The sequence below is a fragment of the Vanacampus margaritifer genome, chromosome 8 (genome assembly GCF_051991255.1).
Source record: "Vanacampus margaritifer isolate UIUO_Vmar chromosome 8, RoL_Vmar_1.0, whole genome shotgun sequence".
NCBI lineage: Eukaryota > Metazoa > Chordata > Actinopteri > Syngnathiformes > Syngnathidae > Vanacampus > Vanacampus margaritifer.
The window spans coordinates 12,196,954-12,218,377 of record NC_135439.1 but is presented as its reverse complement, the minus strand read 5'-3'; the positions used below and the strand labels follow the sequence as shown (position 1 = coordinate 12,218,377).

Here is a 21,424-nt window from a genome sequence, read left to right as displayed (position 1 = left end):
CCGCCCCCTGAGATGGATAAAAACGACTGGTTTTGTTGCCTAACTCAAATTCCACAAATGTAATATTAATCAGAATGTCGTGTTTAGACCAGTGAGGTCACATATAACATATTATTGTCAAATAATGTTTAAGATTGACTTCCCCTTTCAATAATTTTCCTAATCTATCTAATACTGAAATGCCTCAGTGCACCTCATGACGTATATAGCAAATCAACCTGCCTTGTCTCCTTTGGCCCCCTGTGATCCGGACAGCCCTCTAGGACCTTGCACACCTGGAGGTCCTGGAGAACCCTGATTATAAAAAGGCAATTAGTGAATGCAAAGTACCAAGCCCCACATGCATCGCAGAATTCATTTGCTAACTAAGTGTGTCAGCACATTGATTGACTGCACTTACTGTGGCACCCTTCTCGCCAGCTACGGCCACCCCGCTGCCGACTCCTGGAGGTCCCTAGAAGCATAGAGATAAGCGTTGAGTCATTATGCATATGCATGCAGGTTCCTCAGGATATTTTTGCAAGAAGTAGGCAAGATGGCAGTAGGGTGACTCACCCTCTCTCCAGGGCTGCCCTTGTCTCCCTGCAGAGGGAGATAGAGAGAAGAAAGCTGAACATAGTTGGCAGGCTGAACTTGCTCTTGTAAAGGTTATAAGGTGGATATTTTCCGTTTGCATGACTTATACTCTAACCAACAGTAAAAACAGAAGCGATAACAAAAGAACAACTTTGCAAGTCTAACACAAATACAAAAATAATCAAACATATTTCTCCATATTCAAATATAACAGTTAAACTTTTTAATGTTGGCTTGTTGGAGTAAAAACTTAGTTTAATGCCATAATATTTATGGTTATTTAATGCTAATATAATGTACATATGATGTACATACAGTACAGTATATGGGGAAATAGTCAAATCTAGCAGTAGTTTTCATGACATTCTGCAGCTGAAATACCCTTTACTTATCAGCCTTGCCACTAAACTCTGTATTGTGACTCAATGCTACCACCATGTGCGCGATTGTAAAATAACAACATGCAGCCTTTTGTTTTTATGTCTGTGCACAGTTGTCAAGTGTATACTATACAACTATATTTGTTTAAGTGTTTCCTTGCCCTCTTGGGGCTAAACATCAGGAGATGTTAATATTTGTCAACTGTGGGCTTTGCTCTTTGAGACTCTTTGGTGATTAAAGGGGAAGTCAACCTTAAACATTTCTTGACAATAATATGTATTATGTGATCTCACTAGTCTAAACATGACATTCTGATTAATATTAAATTTGTGGAATATGAGCTATGCAGCAAGATCCAGACATTTTTATCCATCTCAGGGGGCGGCCATTTTGCCACTTGCTGTCGACAGAAGATGACATCACAGTTGCTCGTGACAATGACCAATCACAGCTCACCTGTTTTCTGAAGCTGAGCTGTGATTGGTTGTTATCTGAGACCTGAGCAACTGTGATGTCATTTTCACTCGACATCAAGTGGCAAAATAAACACCTTCTGATATTGATATAAATGGCTGGATTTTGCTGCTTATCTCATATTCCATTAACAAAATATTAACCTGAATACCGTATTTAGATGTGGGTCTGCATAGAACATATTATTGCCCCCCACCCCCAAAAAAAAAAAATTGGGGGGGTTGACTTCCCATTTATAGAATTAATAGTTAGCATTGGTTTATGCCTTTTTCAGGTTCTCTGTTGGTACTTTGAATTTTTATCAGTCCAAAAATATATCTCACTCACACCACAGAATGTTTTGTTGTTGTTGTTTTACTGTAATGTATCTAAATACAATTAAAATATTGATTGAATATACTATGATGTAGTTTTGCAAAGACCTCTTGTACTTGATCATTAAAATTCTGTCGGTGGGTGTTTCATGTAACCAGTACATGCATATTGTTATTCTAACTCGTGAACACAATGGAAAGAAGGGTGGGTTCACAACCTTGATGGAGAGTCCCGGTGTTCCCGGTATCCCGGGGCGACCATCCTGCCCTGGTATACCTGGTTGTCCTAGGGTACCTTTGGCACCATCGATGCCTGGCCGACCAGGGGTCCCCTGAATGGACAGTATTAAAATGTCATTTAATTTGATCTTCTGTCACGACTAAACCAAATGTCATTCTGACACATTTTGTTACCTGCAGTGTAGTTAAAAATGGGCAAAATGAATATCAATATAATAATATTTGTGTAATTTCTTCTTACAGGTACTCCAGAGATGCCTGGTTCTCCCTTCCTCCCTGGAAAGCCGCCTCCCGATGTGGATCCCGGATCCCCCTGAAGCATTTGTAAGGTACCAGGGACAGATTTTCACACCGAGTTTTCACATGTGCCATCTCTTGTAGTTGATTAGGACAGATCATGTATGGCTCAACTCACCCTTTCACCTCTCTCTCCCTTTGGTCCTTGTGACCCTGTTGCACCAGATTCTCCCTAAAGTGACAGAAAATACAATATGATAATGATGCTTTATTAGCAGTAGAATGCGTCTAACCTCCTTATAAATCACATTTTAATGGAAAAAATATCTGCCTCAAATAAAAACCAAATATCAAAATTTATAGAAACATGGTCTACGTATATACTGTAGAATTTTTTAACCTAATTCTGGTTACTTAATTCTGTCTGTTAGCGAGAGCCACTACATCGTGATAACTTACATTGATGTTTCTGCATTTGGCAATTTATTATTATATTATATTATTAGTATGGGATTTTTTTTTAATGGGCTTTAGGTGAACTGATGAATACACACACGCACACACGCACATGCACATGCTCACCCACATACAAAAAAAAAAAAATATATATATATATATATATATATATATATATATATATGTGTATATGTATATATATTTAAAAAAAACAAACATTTTTCTTATTTTTTTTTTTAATTTATTTGTTTTTTAAAAAAAAGAAGAGCAATGATGATGTCAAATCGAATGAACAATACTGAGCTCTCCTGAAAAAAAAAAAAAAAAAAGCAGTAGAATGCATCTTTGAGTTGAGGATGACTTACTTGGCTTCCTCTGACACCAGGTAGACCCTGTGAACCCTACAAAACACGTAAAGTTTATTATCTCTTTGTGTGCTCAAATAATAGATTTTTTTTTTTATTATGGTTTTACTGCTCACAGGAAGTCCTGTATTTCCCGGGGAACCTGGTCGTCCTGGTAAACCTGGATTTCCATCAATACCGGGAAAACCCTACAAACATTTACTGTTTAGATCAGCCTACAGAGACATGACATTGGTGAGGTTTTATTTCTACTCACTCTCTCCCCCTTATCGCCTTTTGACCCCACTGAGGGTTCAATAGGAACAGAAGGCCCCGGAGGACCTTGACGCCCTTCGGGACCCCTCGGACCATCTCTTCCAGGAAAACCATCCCGACCCTGATGCACACACAAACACACGTGCACAACAACATTTTTGGGTGTGAAAAATTGCTTCTTAACCCGTGGGCAGTATTTTATTTTTAAATGGCTTGGTCAGAATCAACAAAAAGCCCAAAACAGGTCACAATAACGCCTAGGGAACAGGTACTGTGGTGCCTTTGGATACGTTCTGTGACCAAGTTTGTGTCTCAAACTATTATATCACAATAATCTCTCAACTTGTCTTTCCCCATTGAAATGAATGGCAATGCCATTAATCCATTCTAGCTCTCCCACCCCGCAAAAAATTTTATCATGTTTTTAATAAGAAAAACTGCACTCCAAAAAAAAAAAACAATAGCATATAAAGGATTAAAAGGTTGGTGCATATGCTGCTTCTGTTTAGCATACCTTTGCCACCAAGCGGCAGTATAATTAATACAGACATACAGAGTAGTAGTCATTCTTCTCAGAGGATAAAGAATATATGTTTGTGAGCATTGTTATATTGTCTGTCTATTATGTTGCTCCACTAATTGTGTTTAAACATCTATCCATCATTCTTTAAATGAATATAACACCGTAAAAGCATTGCTATTCATTTGTCCATGTAAGGCCTTTTGCATTGTTTGTTGGTATAAACCTAAATGGACTTTGCTAAGGCAAAGTTATCATATGTTGTTGTTTTTAATACAAAACGGCAGTTTGACAGTAAACGTCCACTGGGAGCATTAAAAAGACCCTTTTTTTAAGTTTTTTTTTTTTTAGATATACCAAACTTAACCTTGCTCTGCAAGATGAATTCTCGCGGTATTTGTGAATTCACAAGCTCCGGAGAATACATCTTGTACCAAGCCCGTTAATTTCCATCGATCCGAACGACCATTCACAGAGCGACATTGTGTTTGGGACGTGATATGCAACTGTGACGAAACCAAGAAGCCTGCGCCGACGCCGGGAAAAACAAACAAACCTAACATGGACGAACGGACGCTGCAATTAATTCCGTTCTTGCAGAATTACCGTTACTCACCGTTTTCCTTGATGAATGTTGAACAGCGAGAGGCACTTTGTGCATTTTGAGCTAGTAAATATGTTTGTGCTTCCCCCAAGTCCCAGATTGATATTGTGGAGAACTCCCTTGAGTGAATCACAATATCAATCTGGCTATTGCCAGGTTTTACCAAACTGCTGTTTGATGTGAGTTGAGTGCTCATGCATCATCTTAATGAAAAGTGTATGTAATATTTTGGCTTACAACACAACTTAATGTTGTGCCATGTGAATGGAATATTTAATGTTGACGAATGACTTACAGGTTCTCCTTTGCGTCCATCGATACTATCTCTGCCTCTTTCCCCCTGAGGAATATAACAATAATGCATAAACAGGTGAAAAACAAAGTGTAACAGAAGATAAAAGAAACTGCGCTGCACCTTCTCTCCACGATCTCCCTTGTCTCCCTACAAAAAAAAACATACACAAGAGGTTCAGTCATGAGGAGCGGAAAAGAAAGAAGAAAAATCTGTAGGGTGTGTCTGGAAGTCGTAAGCAGAGCTGTTTGTTCAGTACTTAATAGAAGTAATCCGATTGTAATTACAAATGCTGTCAAACTCAAGATGACTCACCCGTGGACATTGAGCGGTACACTGTTCTGGCCCTGGGCCACCCTAAAAACACAAACACCATGCTGAAGAAAAGGTTGGATGAAATACACAAAAACCACAAGGAATTAAGAGAAATCCGCACCCCTGATCCTCTGGCAATACCACAGAGCAAGTCTGCCAGATCAGTATGTAACGCGTCCAACTGGGTGGCATCGCGCACATACAGAACGTTCTGGGTGCTGCCGTCTGTCGCTGCTCGCCGCAGCTCCTCGGTATCTGCCCGATCTACTCCGACTGCCAACACGGTCACCCCTGGAAACACCCCCCCCCCGAATGACATGATTTTAATGAATGGAAGCAACAAAAAAAATCACATTTGACATATGATCGCTCACTTCTCACCTGTCGCCCGGAGGCTGGAGGCTGCAAGCGTGAGGCTGTCCGCAGATTTTTGATCCGAAATTATGACAACAACCGCAGGGACCCTTGGCCTCCTTCCAGCGGAGGTGGTGAGAAGATACTGAGTGGCAAAATTCAATGCCTGGCCTGCAAATGGAAGTAGACCACATCTGGAAGTGTTCGGTTTAGGTGAACGGTATGGGATTTTTTAATAGGTTTTAGGTGAACTAATGAATACATTCACACGCGCGCACACACGCACATACACATACAAAATAAAAAATAAAAATAAAAAAAATATTGAAAAAAAAAAGAGAGCAATGATGATGACATGTCAAATCGGTAAATTTACCGAATGAAAAAAAAAGAAAAAAAAGAAAAAAAAGAAAGGAAGTAGACCACATCCAAGTGATCAACAACACGATAACAATGTTCTTATCGATTTTCTTGAAAAGGTCTGAGAAACTGACCAATGTTGTTTCCGGGACTTTCACCAAAAGGCGTCGACTGGATTTCTTGGAGCAGTGTGTCTGCCGTGCTGTGACGATCGAGTTGGAACCAAGTTTTGGGTCTATAACCATACACAACAACCCCCACCTGACGAGCAGAAAACCAAATATGGCTATGAGACACCAGAAAACTCACCCAATCTATTGAATGTGTGTTTTTTAAACACTTTTATTTATTTTCTTAATGTTTTTCTTTTGTACCTGTGAGTCACGCACTCCAATAGTGTGGAAAGAACCCACTGCACTTGTGAGAAGAGCGCGCAGAGGTCCGGCAAGGTTAGTTCGATCAGTAGATGCTGGCACGAGAAAGACCACATCCAGACGTCCACCGAGACACACTGTGGAAAAACACAAGTTTTCATATACTGTAAAAACTCCCAATTCTGAAGGAGTGGAAGTAAAGCAAGAAGATGCTTTTTTGGCGTTCATTACATGTAATTGCCTCATAGAAATGTCAGTTCTCTGTTAGCCAGTCAATAGACTGAATTATACCTAGATTTGCTCCTTTTGCTACTGTATTGCTGAGAGTACAATTTTCAAGGCGTTTTGATCAGCTTGGGAGAGTGCTTGAAGATCATTCCAATCATGACATACAATATGTTTACAAAGTACTTTGCAGGGATACCTTTGAATGATGGACCACATGCTGCTTCATCAAGAAACGGTACATTTCTATTAAAGTGACAGTCACAAGCTTTTCACAACGGCACGTAAATTAATACAAAAAACAGCCTGCACTGCTATAAACGAAAATGGAACTCTAATGAAATGTATTTGTCTCATGGGTCTACCTTGTGCAGTATTTGTCCAATTCTTGGCTATTTTCTTTTAATTAATAATATTATCATAGATAGAGCATACTAAATAAAAAAACAAAACACATATGGAGCTGAAATTTCACCAGATTGTCCAAACATGTTGAAGTTCAAAATGGCACAATCCATCATTTCTAAATTATTATTGTCATTATTATATGTGGGACTCCTATTATAAATCAATTTTTTTTTTCTCCATATTTTTGATGCGCTCTACACCTGATTTTCCCATGATTACCCAATTTATCCATTCAGTGGGGCCTAAACTAAACGTAGAAAATGAAAATGTGAGTTGAGAGTATTAAAAGCCATAAACCATCAAGTGGCGCTAGGGAGCAATGTTTTAGTTTTGCTTGAGCTAACGTATATATTTGCCAAGTGACCATACTTACACCAAAACAAGCCGGCATGGCCGTGATTGAGGGAACAGGCCTGTGTGTGTGGACGCAGTAAAACACACTCACGTGCACACGCGACGTGTGTGTGCACGTGCGTGCGTGGTTAAAGGGACCATTCTGACAAAATGTGCTTTATATACATCATAGTTAGTTTTGCTCATTGCACACTATATAGCTTTTATTGTCCATAGAGGGCATCAAAAATAAATAAATAAAAATTACAGTATATACTGTATGTATGGATAGGTCTGATGCCACTGAACATTTTTGAGTGGTCGGAAGTAAAAATAAAAAATAAAAATCATAATTGACTTAGTTATCACACTTCAAAGAGGGAGCCAACTCTTGGCTAAAATATCATGAGAGGGTTCATTTATTTTTCTGCACAAGATAAGGTTAAACAACCACACCTTTAAAAATATAGATATTTGTACACTGCTCTTTTATTGTCTATTGTCTATGTATACTTCTAAAACCATACTCTTCATGAAAAAGTACATGTTTAAGCCTTACCGGTGCGTTCATTGGCAAAGCTCTCTCTTCCAAGTCCACTTTCAAAAGTCGGCTGTATGCTGAAGCGGTACTGATGGCCCAGACGAAGTCCAGTCACCTGGTAAGAGCTGGATGAATCAGGCAGTGTGACGGATAAACCCGGACCCCGGTCTAAGAAATGTCAAACTACAAATTAGCGGACTACACAAGTGTGTGTATCAGAAACAGCGATGCCAAGTAACCATGTTTTACCATTTTCCTTTCTCCAGCGCAGAACATACCCTCGGACACCTGGTAATGGTTGCCAGCTGAGGCGCACAGAATCCTGTGTTACCTCTGCTACTCTTAAAAGTGTGGCCGGGACGGAGGGAGCACCAGCTTCATGCAGAGATTCAGCACATTACAAAAGGTAAGGATCAAGACGAAACTTTAGTGAACCGTACATGGCGGCTACGCGTCAAAACAGAACTTACGAGTGGTGACTCGGACAGACACAGGTGTTCCCTCGCGGTTCTGAATTAAAGCCATGACATTCACCAAATACTGGGCTCCGGGATCCAGTCGGTCTAAATCCACGACGGTCACGTCTCCACCTACCAACTGACTTGTCTCCTCGCCACCTACAGCCAAACAGTGAACTGGTTAGAGACTGGACATCTAAATATTAGTCACAGAGCTCTGATGTATTAAAACCACCAACCATCGGTTCTTTTCCACGACACCCGATAGGCTGTCGCTCCTCGGACGCCAACCCATGACACTCGAACAACCTCTCCTGGGTTCTCCTGGACTTGGAGCGACGTCACCGTGCCAACATTAGACTGATTTGGTTCTGCGGTGCCACACAGTAAACGTATTTCAAATATTCTTCATATATGTCATTTTCAGAGCAACATACTGTCTATTTCAATTCGGTTCAGTACCTGTTCTGACACTAAGGGAGCCGGGACTTCCCTCTCGAGAGCCACTCAGTGCAGATACAAACACGCTGTAAATAGTGTCCGGCCGGAGTCCGTCGATGGTGAAGGAAGAGACATTTGCTGCTACGTTTCGAGTTGTTTCCACTCCTGCATCGAATCACAACCAAAACAAACACATTTTGTATTTGATATTTGGAGTGCCACACACGTTTCATTCAAAATGCCTCTTACCATCAACATCATTGCGCCATCTGATTTTATAGCCAGTTGCCCTTAAGGTAGGCAACCATTCTATGCGTATCCTCTGAGGTGTTACGTCGACTGCGCGAAGGCCATAAACCGCTCCACTGTGCGGGTTGGTCCGGGTGGAACGCGTCACCGCCTCGCCAACACGGTCGTTGACTATGGCCGCCACACCAAATACCAGCGCCTCATCGGGTTGCAGGCCGTCTATCGTAAAGACGGAGGTTTCAGCCGCCACGTCACGAGACTGCTCTCCACCTTAAATGCAAAATGAGAAAATGGAAGTCATATAAACAAAAAGCAAAGCAGCTGTCACGAAGGAATACAAAAAAAAAATCATGTCAAGCATTTGAAAAGTAACAATTACCATATTGTGAATGATACCTTTGACCCCTGCTACTGGCGGGGTATAGGGACTAGGTTGGCCTGCAAATAGCTAAAATCTGAAAATTCTGAAACTCTGAAAATTCATTGGGGGGGATTTTCTTTTTCTAACCCTAACCCTAACCCAAAAATTTTTCAAAAAAATGCTGATGTGATGTAAAGGCAATGTACTTTGTAGCTAGGTGAGATTAATCATAAATGTAAACCATTTTTTAATCAACCATTTACCAGCAGCAGTGAAGGGCAAACACAACCTACACATTTAAAACAAAAGAGCCACAAAAATTACAACTCTATAAGAGAGCCTTGAATAATATTTATTACTCAAGTGTTTAATTTGCGCCTTATAAAATACTGTATGTTTCATTTGTTTTTAAAGTGTGCAATTGTTGTCCTCAACCAAGAAAATCATCGAATAACTGGGGAAGAAGAAAAAAGCGTGATTAACATATCAATAAGCCTAAAGGAAAGGAAAACATTTTATTTTATTAATTTTTTTTAAAGGCTTCTATTTTCTTGATCACATAGCAACTGGACTCAGGAGCGATGAAAAAAGAAAAAAGGCCATGTGGGATGATGAGTCCACACCTAAAGATAATGCTCCCATGCTCCCATCTGCAATCCAAGCTATGAATGAACGCGTGCCATATTTGCCTTTGGTGTACATTCACTTACTATTTCCTTGTCTCCATGTAATCCTATAACCTGTCGCTTCATTAACACCAGTCCAGGCTATTCGAATTCTCCTGCTGTTGGCCAGTGCCACTCTTAGGTATGACACTCGTCCAATGTCTTGCTCTGGAATGAAATCGCCACCGGGAAAATGAAAAAATTCAGGAACCACTAAGTCCATAAGAAGCATTGTGAAATTTTATGAACAGACAGAAAGTAAGCATGTCACAACATAACCCACCTGGTCTGACAAAGACGCTGGCTGGCTCGCCTTCATTGTCTCCCACCAGCGGTGTGACACTCACATCATAGGACACTCCCACAATCAGGTCTCGGAGGTCAAGAGTCGTCTGGTTCCCGGGGAGAATCTGAATATTTTGCACCCCCACTGGCGTGATAAGGAACAGCAGAGCTTTCAAATGCATCAAGCATACTCTAAATTATTATTTTTTTTAATTCACAACATAAATCAGTGTACCCTCAGGACTTTGGATAATAATGCGGTACTGTGTGGCCCCAGCTATGCCAGTCCAGCCAAGTCTGACCGTACTGCCCAAAGACTCCAGCACTCTCAGGTTGGACACCCGCCCCACTGGCTGTACTTCTGTAATTGCAGCATGAGAACAACATTGAACTGTTATTAATTAAAAACCCTATTAAGATGTTTGTGGAATTTAACTCAACAATTCAAAGTTATTGAAGTTACCTCTGGAAGTGCTTGTGACAGGTGTGGCCTCCTCACGACCCTCAAACAGCGTGTACAGGGTGATGAGGTATTCCGTGTTGGGCTGAAGCCCAGTCAGCTCGTATTTGCTGGTGCTCCTGGGTAAAGACAAGGACTGGGCACGGCCACCTGCACACAAATGAGTGGTTAATAGAATGCATATGCAGTTCTAAGAAGAGGTACAGTGTTCCCTCACTTTTCGCGGGTGATACGTTCCATGCCCACCCACGATAGGTGAATTTCCGAGAAGCAGAGGTCGTTAAAAATAATAATAATTTTCCCACCCTTCAATAACGCTAATACTGTACTGTCTGTCACCTTAATGAGCTCTGCTTGCGGAGTTGCGTAAAAAAGCAGCCTCTTTGAAGTCAATTGTCTTCAATTCACTTGTTTTTCTACTTCTCCTGCAAGTGCACGGAGCGAGGTGGGCGGAGGAATGAGATGCCTTGTGTACTAGTAACTGGGATCTGTTCTAGAAATAGCTCACCAATGATGTGACATTAAAAGAAGAAAAATGTCAACACGTTTCTTAATTTATCAAATATTTTATAGTTTGATTAACTCATTTGCTCCCCAAAACGTATAAATACATTCTATTTTAAATATTACCATGGTCCCAAAAATGTATTCATACGTCTGTTTTTTTAAAAATGTTTTTTCATGCTAGAGCATACAGAAGGCTTTAATGCAGCCTCTGAACTGAAGAGGGATGCTTGAAGAATGGTAGTTGTTACAAAAACGGCCAGCAGATGGCATCAGAGTACAAGAGATCAACCAGGGCCATGCTGCAACAAGCAGGCTGTGAATGAGTTAAAAATGTAATAGAATGTGTTGAATGAAAGAATGAGCTGTTTGTATTTACTCAAATATTTAAAAAAAAAAAAAAGACAAAAATAGCAGCATAAATAAAGAATTTTATGGGCTACTCACTATTGAAAATGGGGGGGATAAAAAATTGCGATAGAATGAATCCGCAATAAGTGAATTTCGAAGTAGTGAGGGACCACTATATAGCCTAATAACATGCAATAATAGCTTGTCATTAATACACGGTTTAATTACTTCAAATCTGATTTTTTATTCTATATGTCTGGATTGGATCGCAATTCAAACATGAAAATGTACCAAATAAAATGCCCAGCGAGTTTATAGTAAATGATTTACTTATAACCAATTCAAATGACAAATCACCTTCGCCCGCTCGCCATTCTAGGCGGTAGCCCTGAGAGGATGGAATGATTCTCCATGTGAGGCGGATGGATGAGGGACTGGTGATCGCTGCATTGAGAACCTGCTGCAGCTGGCGATCTGAAGAAAACATAAATTATTAAATAATAAGTAGCCTTGCTGACATTATTTCATCACCTGTAGTAGACAATGATTCACTGATAATGATGTCCAAGAAAGCCACACCGATTGTTATTTGCATATCAATGAAACATTAAAATATTCTGCAATGCTCACAGGATATCGGCTGATTTCAATATTTAGTGGGGATTTAATACCAAAAGAGCCAGAGCAGCTACTGCTTTAATTTCCATTTAAACTGTATTATTTTAAGATGCAGTCCAGTGGAATGCAATGTGACTAAGAGCAGTCACTTAACACACACTCGTGCCCGTGCATCAAAATGAGAAAAAGTGTGACCTATCTTTGAGTGTCCCCCAAAAAATCAAAGCAAGAGTTATCTGTTAAAAGAAATAAGCAGAACCCCTCTGTGGCTGAATTAAAAGATTAAAATCGGGCCGCTGCAGCTAATCCAATCCTTTACATCAAGCGTGTGAAGCACATTCATAAAGCAATAATGAAATCACGACAGTGGGTTATGTTATGTCAAAGCATAAATCCTAACGGATGATCCCCTCAGCACTTAAAAAAAATAATAATAATAATCAAAGCCCAAAATATGTCCACTTCCTGCTTTATTTAGCATCCCAATGCCTCAAGTCATATAGTTCCAAAGAGGAAGAGGGATCAAGAGCTAAGACAGCACATTTGATTATTACCATGTTTATACACATTATATGGCCCTTCGAGCAGTTAAAGCAGCTAACCAATGGAGAAGTGGGCAGCTTCCCAACACACACACAAACTGGGATAGAGCTAGAGACTATGCCCATAACATTTTGGAGAGGAGCAAGGACAAGCAGTGACTCAGCCTTCAGACAAAATTAAAAGGAAACCATATGGTTGGATATTAGTCACAAGAAGCAGATGGTGTGCGTGCGTGATGACCGTAGGTGTAGAACTCTTTCCTAAACAGAATTAATGTGTAACATGTAGCTTTCTGAAGCAAGCAAGAAAACAGGAAGTTTCCCATCAATGGCGTCTGTCTCCTTTAGTTTCCATCTTCAATCATCTCCAGCAGCACGACATAATGTACTGTATATTTCAGCTTTACATAGACTTTCACATTTGGTCCTTAAGTGGAAGTCAAATTGAACATTTTTTGACAATAAATGTGTTATATGTGACCTCACTAGTCTAAACATGAAATTCTGATTAATATTACATTTTTGGAATACTAGTTATGAAGCAAAATCCAGCCATTTGTATCCATCCCGTTTCATTTCCCGTTCATTTCCTCATTTCCCGGCCATTTTGCCACTCGCTGTCGACTGAAGATGACATCACAGTTGCTCAGGGCTCAGGCAACGACCAATCACAGCTCACCTGTTTTCTGAAGGTGAGCTGTGATTGGTTGTTAGATGAGACCTGCACAACTGTGATGTCATCTTCAGTCGACAGCGAGTGGCAAAATGGCCGCACCCTGAGATGGATAAAAATAGCTGGATTTTGCTGCTTAACTCATATTCCACTAACACAATATCAACCAGACTACCATATTTAGACTAGTTGGGCTGCACAGAACATATTATTGTCAAAAAAAAAATCAAATGGGGTCCTCTTTATACGTACCTATCTTGAATCTGGCTGTTTCCCTGGATCCCTCAACATTTCCCTGATAAAGTGGAATCACAGTGAGGATGTAGTCTGTGTCTGGCTGAAGTTGCGATATCGTGTATGTCTCGCTGTCTCCTGCCACCTCCACAGTTTCAACATCTAGACCTTTTGTAAGGAGAAAAGTTCAAGTAAGATTTGGAGTGTTTTCGACATCAAAGTTAATGCTGATGTCCTGGTTTGTGTCCTGACCTGCGACACCTCCCCATGCCAAACGGTAGGTCACCGCACCGCTGACACCTCTCCACAGCACACGGACGCTGCTCTCTGACTCCGTCTCCACCGATAACTGCCGAACTGCCTCCAGGCGCACTGACACATGCAGGAGAATGAATACACACACATGCGCGCGCAGCAGAATAAGCATGAAGTCCCTGCAAATTGCATATTACTATTGAATGTGATTTTTCTACACAAGGACACAGTAAATAATGTGCTGATAATGCTAGCACATATCCTATACTGCACTCGTATCTCAACTCCGGTCCTTGAGTACCCCTTTATCCAGCCTGTTTTCCATGTCTCCCTCAGCCAACACAGTTGAGGATCACTATCACTATCCGAAAGTCTCCTCCGTGGCATATAGTCCATACTGTATAGCTAATGTATTATATATTCGGGATGTGTCAATACCACTTTTTGTCAGACTGAGTGCAAGTCCTTACATTTGATTACTCAACGAGAACGGATACATAATAATGCCACTGTTTTACTGTTCTGACAAAAGTGTATTTTATTTTTGTCAAATAATGTTAAAAAACACAAACTTCTCTTGAACATGACATCAACTTTTAATTTAAATTATTTTATTTTTTTAATAAATGTAATAAAATTTTAAAATTGAATTAAATAAAAAAATAATTAAATTACATTAAAATGAAATTATTATTTCTTTTATTAAAATTGAATTTAATTAAAATTAAATGAAAATTCAAACCATTTAAAAATAAATTATATATATATATATATAAATTTAATTAGAGTAACCATTTGTCATTACTGACATTTTAACATGCAACTGCATGTTTTCCCCAACAGTCTTACCACACATTTAATTTAAATGCAATACAAGGCATTTCAGTTATGTGGTGTTTCAGTCTGAACATTAGGGGCACTATGTAATAAAGTGAATAAAAACAAACAGAATACTGCTTTTTGAGAACATCAAAAATTATACAATAAAACCATGACAAGACAAAAGAAATGATATTTCATCACACCATTGCAACTTTTCTTCACGTATTTGCCACTCTACATTGCGTCATCCGCCATGGCTTCATGTACCTGGTAATTGTGTGTCTGTAATGGGTCATGGGGGCTACTCACATGTGCGGGCATTGAGGGTAGCAGGAGATGCAGAGTTTCGGGGGAATAGCGGATAGAGGCTAATGGTGTACTCCGTGTCGGGTTCAAGTGACTCCAGGTTGACAGATGTGGAGTCTGCAGACAGGGACTCCACCAATAGCTGGCCAGATGGCTGACCTACTCTTGCGAATAAAAAAGCAAGACAAAGAAACACAATAAACAAGTTAGAGTAATCACAATCACACCGTATGTTGTTTTTATACACACTATAAAATAGTCACTAGTCAAATACATTTTTGATACAGCGGCAGATGATTGATTCCATCTTGAACAGGTTATGAAACAAGTTTCACATTGAATTTACAATTGCAAACAGCAGCAGAGGAATTCAAGTAGAGGAGCTCCATGTGAGACTGGCACTCCCGCCACATGTTCAGCTAAAGAACATTTGATATCAGCCCTCAGGGGCCACTCCTCACTCTCTTGAATCATGGCATACACAGCCCGACGTTGACACCGTTGTAACCTATGACACGCCCAGGAATTTCAGGCAAAATAACTGACAATCCAAAGAGTATGGCTTCATTTACACTGTATATTAACTCTAAAGAGTGATAAAAAACTGTTTGATATTTTGGGTAATGTTTCGGCAATAAAGGTGTGACTGACAGCTATCGCCGCGAGGCAGCAACTTGTTAAGTGAGCGCATGTTCATCTTACTCTGCGTTGAATACAGTACATTCTCAACTTGTTTCAAAGCCTGCCACCAGCAAGTTATTAAGCACTGTTGCTTCTTTTCCTGCTCATTTCCACTTCAGTATTTCATTCTGCTTTGGCAGGCCTTTGACAAATCAGTATATCAATATCCTAACCAGCACCACTTGGAGGGCAATTCAACAACGCGGTTTAGGACTAAAAATATCTTGTATTAACAGAATAGAAAAATAAAGAGGAATACATAGTGCAATAAAAAATTGTTAGCCAGGTTTGTGCCTGACCTCGTGGCCCGTAGGTAAGTTGGTATCCCTGCACAGGAGATGAAGGCTGATCCCAGCCCAAGGAGAGAGTGAAGAATCCTGCTTGGTTCAAATGAAGACCTGAGATGCCAGGCAAGGACCCTACATGGAAAAGACATCCATTTTGCATATTAGGATGTGTTTACACATCAGTACCTGTCTGCGTATTACTTACTGGTTTGCTGATTAGCGGAAACCGATTCTCCAACACTGTTGGGGTATTGCGCAATGACAGTTACAAGGTAGTCTGTTCCCGACCTGAGAGGTCGTGCAGTAAAGCTTCTCTGACTGGCAGACAGTGTCTCCTGCAGGAAAGAGCAAAGGGAATTTCACCTTGCCAAATTATAACCTCAACAGCATCTGCATAATAAAGACAAGGCATGTTGATACTTAGCATGGATGTGTGTGTTCCCCATTGAGCACAATTAACTGAAGCTATAATTAGCTCATTCAGTCTCAGTCATGCCAAAGCAAATAACCTGCCAAAAATAAATGCATCTATCCCAAATGATCTGGACTCACCTGCCGCAGTTCTGCTGTGATAGGTTGACCCTGGCTAGAGAGGGGCACATACTGGACCACATAGCCCCTCAAGGGCCCGCCTGGTGAATTCCAGCGGAACCTGAGTGAATCAGGCGTCACGCCTGTGAACTGAATGCTGGCAGGACCGGAATAGGCTTCTAAAAAGAGAGGAGCTGTTTTAAAACGGAGCAGTCCTCCATGGTAAGCTGCGGTTCACTATGTGGACAAAAGTATTGAGACATATTTCCTAACCCAGGGGTCAGCAACCTTTCCTGTCAAAAGAACCATTTTAGGCCAAATAAGTCATTTAAAAAATCTGTTTGGAGCCCAAAAATATTTGAACATTGTGATGAAGGAAACAGTGTGTTGATGTTATTAGTCTAATGTACTTAGGGCCCAAGAGCTAACAGAAAAATATGTAGCATCCAATATGTAGAGATTCATTTTCTTCTATCTTTCGTTTTCCCTTTTTTTTTTTTTTGTATAAATTTTCTGACATTTTTGCCTTGTTGAACATTTTCTTACCTGCCTTTTTAAAAACAAAGTTTCTAACTTTTGGGGCAATTTTGTGTAAATTTTATGAGTAATTCTCTGACTTTTTTGGGGGGGGGGGGGTTATAGTTACTTTTTGAATGTTTTCTTTTCTGCCATAATTATTCTTTTTTTTAAAAAAAAAATTTAAACCATTAATTCATTTGAAAAATATTTTGTCTAAAAAATAAAAATAAATAGGCCTATGTAAAAAAAAACATATTTTTTTTAACGATCCACAAGGAGCTCCAGAGCCACAGGTTGCAGACCCCTTTTCCTAACCAAATGACTCCATTCTTCTACATACACGTCCCAATACTTTTGTTCAAACAGCCCATTTGTTTTTATTACTGTATGTACCATCACTCGCATAGACTCCGCCAGCTTTGGAGCACACCCGGGGGCTCACAAGTGGAAGAAGAGTGTTGAGCAGTTTGAAGTCCCCAACAAAGGAGGTGAAATCACTGCTAGGCTTGGAGGAAATCTCAGACAGTTCCTCACTGTCTGCACTCTTGATACCTGACAAAAGATGAGAAAAAAAATAATCACAGACGGTCTTTGACAAAGAGCAAACTGCACCCGAGAAGCCTACCAACTGAAAAGATGTGCACCCCAAGACTGTGCAGCTTCTCTGCTGATTCCTGCACACTGTCCTGTGACTTCCCATCCGTGATCAAAATAGTGATCTGACAATTCAAAGGAAAATTAGAGGACTGAATAATAGCTTTGAAATTGTTTAGAATTGGCCGCATCTCACACCTTTGGGGCGTCCCGGCTGTATGTGGGGTTGAAGAAATTATCAGCGACAAACTTGAGACCTGCACCGGTGCGTGTATTTCCCCCCTTGTAGTTCATATTCTGCACCGCTTTGACTAGCTCCGTTCCATTAAGGTATGCCGTCAAGGTGAACTCAACCCTGGATTTACAGGAGGATAAATGACGGTAAAACATGACTGTGCTGCTTGGGCAGAACGTTTCTCTTATTTCATCAGTTACCTGGAGGTGTCACTGTACTGTATAGCCCCAAAGCGAATTCCTGTCTCGCCGACAGAGCTTGCAAAGGGTTTGATGATTCCGGCTATAAAGCCCTTCACCTGCTGGAAGTTCACTTTCCCGATGCTGGAAGATCCATCCACCAGAAAAACAATGTCTGCTGCTTGCACGTTATTGCACCTGCCTGCAAAATGGAGAATACACCAAGAGACACATGGTGATAACATTTATACAGTATGATAGATGCATGGTTTCGAGATCATTCAGCAAATTGTTACCCTGAGCTTCAGTGTGTGTCATGAATGACAGCAGCAGCGACACGGTGAAAATCCAGCACCTCATCTTTACAACCTGGGAGTACACGGAAAACATTATGTTACACAAATTGGTGAATCCTGCCTGCATGCTTCTGTCAAAATGCTGTATTTTATTTTTATTTTTATTTTTATTTTTATTTTTATTTTTATTTTTATTTTTATTTTTATTTTTATTTTAGCTCTCCAGAAAAATAAAAATAAAAAAATGCTGTATTTTATTGTTAAAGAACGTGCAGCAGTCCCCACATACTATTTAAAATCAATTCTGTTCAACTAACAGCTGGCACATGTTAGTTAAATTCCAGAATCTTCACTCTTCTCTTATAGCAGCTACATTAATAATAATCAAAACAACATTTTTAAAAAAAAAAAATACAGTAACGATGCAGTGGAAAACAGCAGAGAGTGATTTTGTAAAGCCAGAAAGGAATGTGAAAAAACTATTTATCATTTGTATATTGCTCCATTTCATTGTGGGGCCTGCCTGCCCGCCCCACATCAGAGCAGCTGTATTTCTGTCAGAATTGGTCCTCAGAGTTCATTCATCCTGACAAGTTCAATGACATAAAGAATGCTATAAGGTTTCCCACATTGTCCTCTGCCATCACAGCTAGAACCTAGCACAGAACCTCCCATTTGGATTGAAGTGGAACGTTTCACTTATTGGCATACAGATGGAGAACAAAATAAAGCAATTAGTCACTTCACCGTCACGTTATAAAAACAGTCAACTGTGATTTAGTAAAGGTTAAAGAAATGGATAAATCAGTGAACATACTCCAGTGATGTGCAAAGCCTGCAGGCTGAAAATTGTTTTTTGTTAAACTGCACAACTTACAAAACCATTTTAAATTCTTCAACTCTCTACACTCTTCCATGTTTTCTTGAAATGGTTTAATTGCGATTGCGTGATTGAGTTAGTCAACTAAAAGTTGAAAATTGAATTTAATATACAGTATATAATAGTATGTATTATGCTCATTGCAGCTTCAATTTCTTCCCAACAGTTAAGAGCAGGAAGACGTAAACATACCAGCTGTAATTATACAAAACAAGCATACACCTGAACAATTTTCTTTGCTCTTGTCACTCCCCAATGCCCCATCTCAGAAGCCAACTTTTTTTTATGACAGCATATTTAAAGGTGCCGCAAAACTTAATTGAAGACATTCCTTACTAGTCCACACCTGGAATCTTTCAAAGGATGACCAAACCCATGTGAGACCACCTGAGGATGGAACAAAGCGTTCAAGAGAACATCCGCCGTTATTCAAGCGCATGAAGAAAGAGATGAATTCTCATTGTGTAGTTTATGGAGGGAGGAAGCACACCCTGCAAGCGATTACCAGAAGCCCAACTCTGGCAGGATCACAAAGTGGTGATTTAGGGGCAAGTAGGAACCATCACAGAAACCAGAAATTCCCTCACATATAGCGTGTGAATGATGGCAGATGCTGTCATTCAGCCAAAATGCCATAAAAAGAATATTACTCTGGATTATACACTACATCACAGCATAGCATAGCAAACCCTTGATATATAAATGCCTTCCTGTGAGCTCTGAGCAGCATAAACATCTGTTTTTGTGTTTGTTAAATGTGTCAGAGTTTAAAGCAAACATGGTGAAGTGGCATTTAGCTGTTGTGCTGCGTGCAAATGGTGTGAATGATTTTAAATCTAGGTTAGAAAACCTTGCTGTTTTCCATGCCTTTGATCCCCCAATTTATTTTTTTTATCAATCTCACTGTATATTATTGCATTTTTATTTATTTTTTAATTTATTATTTTTTTTAAATAATTTTTATTATTATTATTTATTTTATTTTTATTTTTTTGTAATTTTAGAAAGCGACCTGTATTACTTGTTCTTTGTTCGTTTAGTAATTTGGTATTTGCTTTGCTCCTGAATGTCCTTTGCCGTTCTTTGTAAGTACTTTTAGGTGTTTAAGCAAGAAAATAGAAATAAAGCGGCATATACTTACATTCTTCTAGTGATTCCATAAAATCATTTTTAAATCACTCATTTTTGTCAATAACTTTAAAAAAAATAATATATATATAAATATTTTGGAAAAACAAGCCATCCTATTTTAAGTGCCATTAACACATTTAAAAATTTCTGCAGAAAGTATTCTTGACTTCCTCTCCATACACACAATAAATTATCCTATAAAAATTCTCAAATGAATTTACAATGGTAACAAAAACAAAACACCCTAATGAAGAGATCACATCCCACATAAATTAGTCAATTCCAAATCCAAGCTAAACATCCGCTGCAACCCCAAATCTGGTCTCCTATTACCACAACTGTTGCACAACACTATTTAAAAAGCCAGATGGACTGAAACAACCTTAAATGTTTTGTGCTTCTCATGCAACAACATGAATGAATGAAGTCAAAGACCAACCGACAAGTTATTTGAGCACCAAACGACACACCCATTCAAATGTTCTAACGTACAGAATGTCCACAAAAATGCTACATTGTCCCAACCATCCAAGTCCTTCTTAAATGACACATTTACGAGGCCACCAAAAATGTAGGAAAAAGGAAAGAAAAGATGATGATGAGGAAGAGGGTGAGTGAAGATGAGACAGGGAGGAGGTCAAGTGTCATCATTGCACTTAAAGGCTTTGAGAGACATTGTTTAGACTAGAGACACCCCAGACATGTGTGGATGGGGGAATTTCTGTCTTGAATGTGCCAGGCCACAACAAAGACGAGAATTTTGTCAGATGGCGAACACACAATTGCAAACAATCAGAACACAAAAAGCGTAGGAGGAAGCGGAGGGATGATATTGATTTTCCTTGCTCTGCATCATGGTGTGCAAAGGACCCAAATGCTCTTGCACTAAACGAGTTCAGCTGTGTAACATTTGGGCATTCCTCATTTTCATGCGCAACTGAGAGTTTGCTAAAGAAAGTTGACAGATTTTATCAAGCTTTTTAAAAGCTAATGGTGTTAAATTAAGCATCTGTGAGACACACTTTGCATTTTTAGAAGATACGTATCCACAATCTTGTTCAAAGTTGATTCTCTCGGAAAGCACTACATTAAGGAGCGGTGTATCTTTGGCTACATTTCAAATTGTTCTCTATGAACATCAAGAGTTACTGTTTGCAAGTGCGTGATTGTAGAACAAAGCTTGACCTTCCATCCGAGAACAGAATTCAACATTTAATTATATCCTAAGCACGTCATCAATAAT

General features: G+C 39.6%; 1 protein-coding gene across 1 annotated transcript in view; it reads right to left on the bottom strand.

Annotated features, from left to right (window-relative positions):
- col7a1 (collagen, type VII, alpha 1) overlaps nt 1–21,424 on the bottom strand; it is a 96,838-nt gene that overhangs the window by 44,711 nt on the left and 30,703 nt on the right. The window contains exons 7-44 of the mRNA XM_077573497.1: nt 18,171–18,243; nt 17,896–18,076; nt 17,659–17,815; nt 17,492–17,585; nt 17,260–17,418; nt 16,369–16,526; nt 16,022–16,151; nt 15,829–15,948; nt 14,852–15,007; nt 13,718–13,837; nt 13,484–13,633; nt 11,756–11,872; nt 10,547–10,693; nt 10,319–10,444; nt 10,082–10,228; nt 9,844–9,966; nt 8,773–9,042; nt 8,545–8,688; nt 8,322–8,453; nt 8,095–8,241; nt 7,874–7,999; nt 7,643–7,792; nt 6,118–6,254; nt 5,878–6,004; nt 5,411–5,554; nt 5,151–5,320; nt 5,030–5,071; nt 4,838–4,864; nt 4,718–4,762; nt 3,300–3,419; nt 3,160–3,231; nt 3,044–3,079; nt 2,401–2,454; nt 2,227–2,298; nt 1,964–2,077; nt 556–582; nt 401–454; nt 223–294 (exon numbers count right to left, since the gene is read on the bottom strand). Of these exons, the coding sequence (XP_077429623.1) occupies nt 223–294; nt 401–454; nt 556–582; nt 1,964–2,077; nt 2,227–2,298; nt 2,401–2,454; nt 3,044–3,079; nt 3,160–3,231; nt 3,300–3,419; nt 4,718–4,762; nt 4,838–4,864; nt 5,030–5,071; nt 5,151–5,320; nt 5,411–5,554; nt 5,878–6,004; nt 6,118–6,254; nt 7,643–7,792; nt 7,874–7,999; nt 8,095–8,241; nt 8,322–8,453; nt 8,545–8,688; nt 8,773–9,042; nt 9,844–9,966; nt 10,082–10,228; nt 10,319–10,444; nt 10,547–10,693; nt 11,756–11,872; nt 13,484–13,633; nt 13,718–13,837; nt 14,852–15,007; nt 15,829–15,948; nt 16,022–16,151; nt 16,369–16,526; nt 17,260–17,418; nt 17,492–17,585; nt 17,659–17,815; nt 17,896–18,076; nt 18,171–18,234 (4,431 nt within the window). The 5' untranslated portion in view covers nt 18,235–18,243. The remainder of the gene's footprint in view (nt 1–222; nt 295–400; nt 455–555; nt 583–1,963; nt 2,078–2,226; nt 2,299–2,400; nt 2,455–3,043; nt 3,080–3,159; nt 3,232–3,299; nt 3,420–4,717; nt 4,763–4,837; nt 4,865–5,029; nt 5,072–5,150; nt 5,321–5,410; nt 5,555–5,877; nt 6,005–6,117; nt 6,255–7,642; nt 7,793–7,873; nt 8,000–8,094; nt 8,242–8,321; nt 8,454–8,544; nt 8,689–8,772; nt 9,043–9,843; nt 9,967–10,081; nt 10,229–10,318; nt 10,445–10,546; nt 10,694–11,755; nt 11,873–13,483; nt 13,634–13,717; nt 13,838–14,851; nt 15,008–15,828; nt 15,949–16,021; nt 16,152–16,368; nt 16,527–17,259; nt 17,419–17,491; nt 17,586–17,658; nt 17,816–17,895; nt 18,077–18,170; nt 18,244–21,424) is intronic.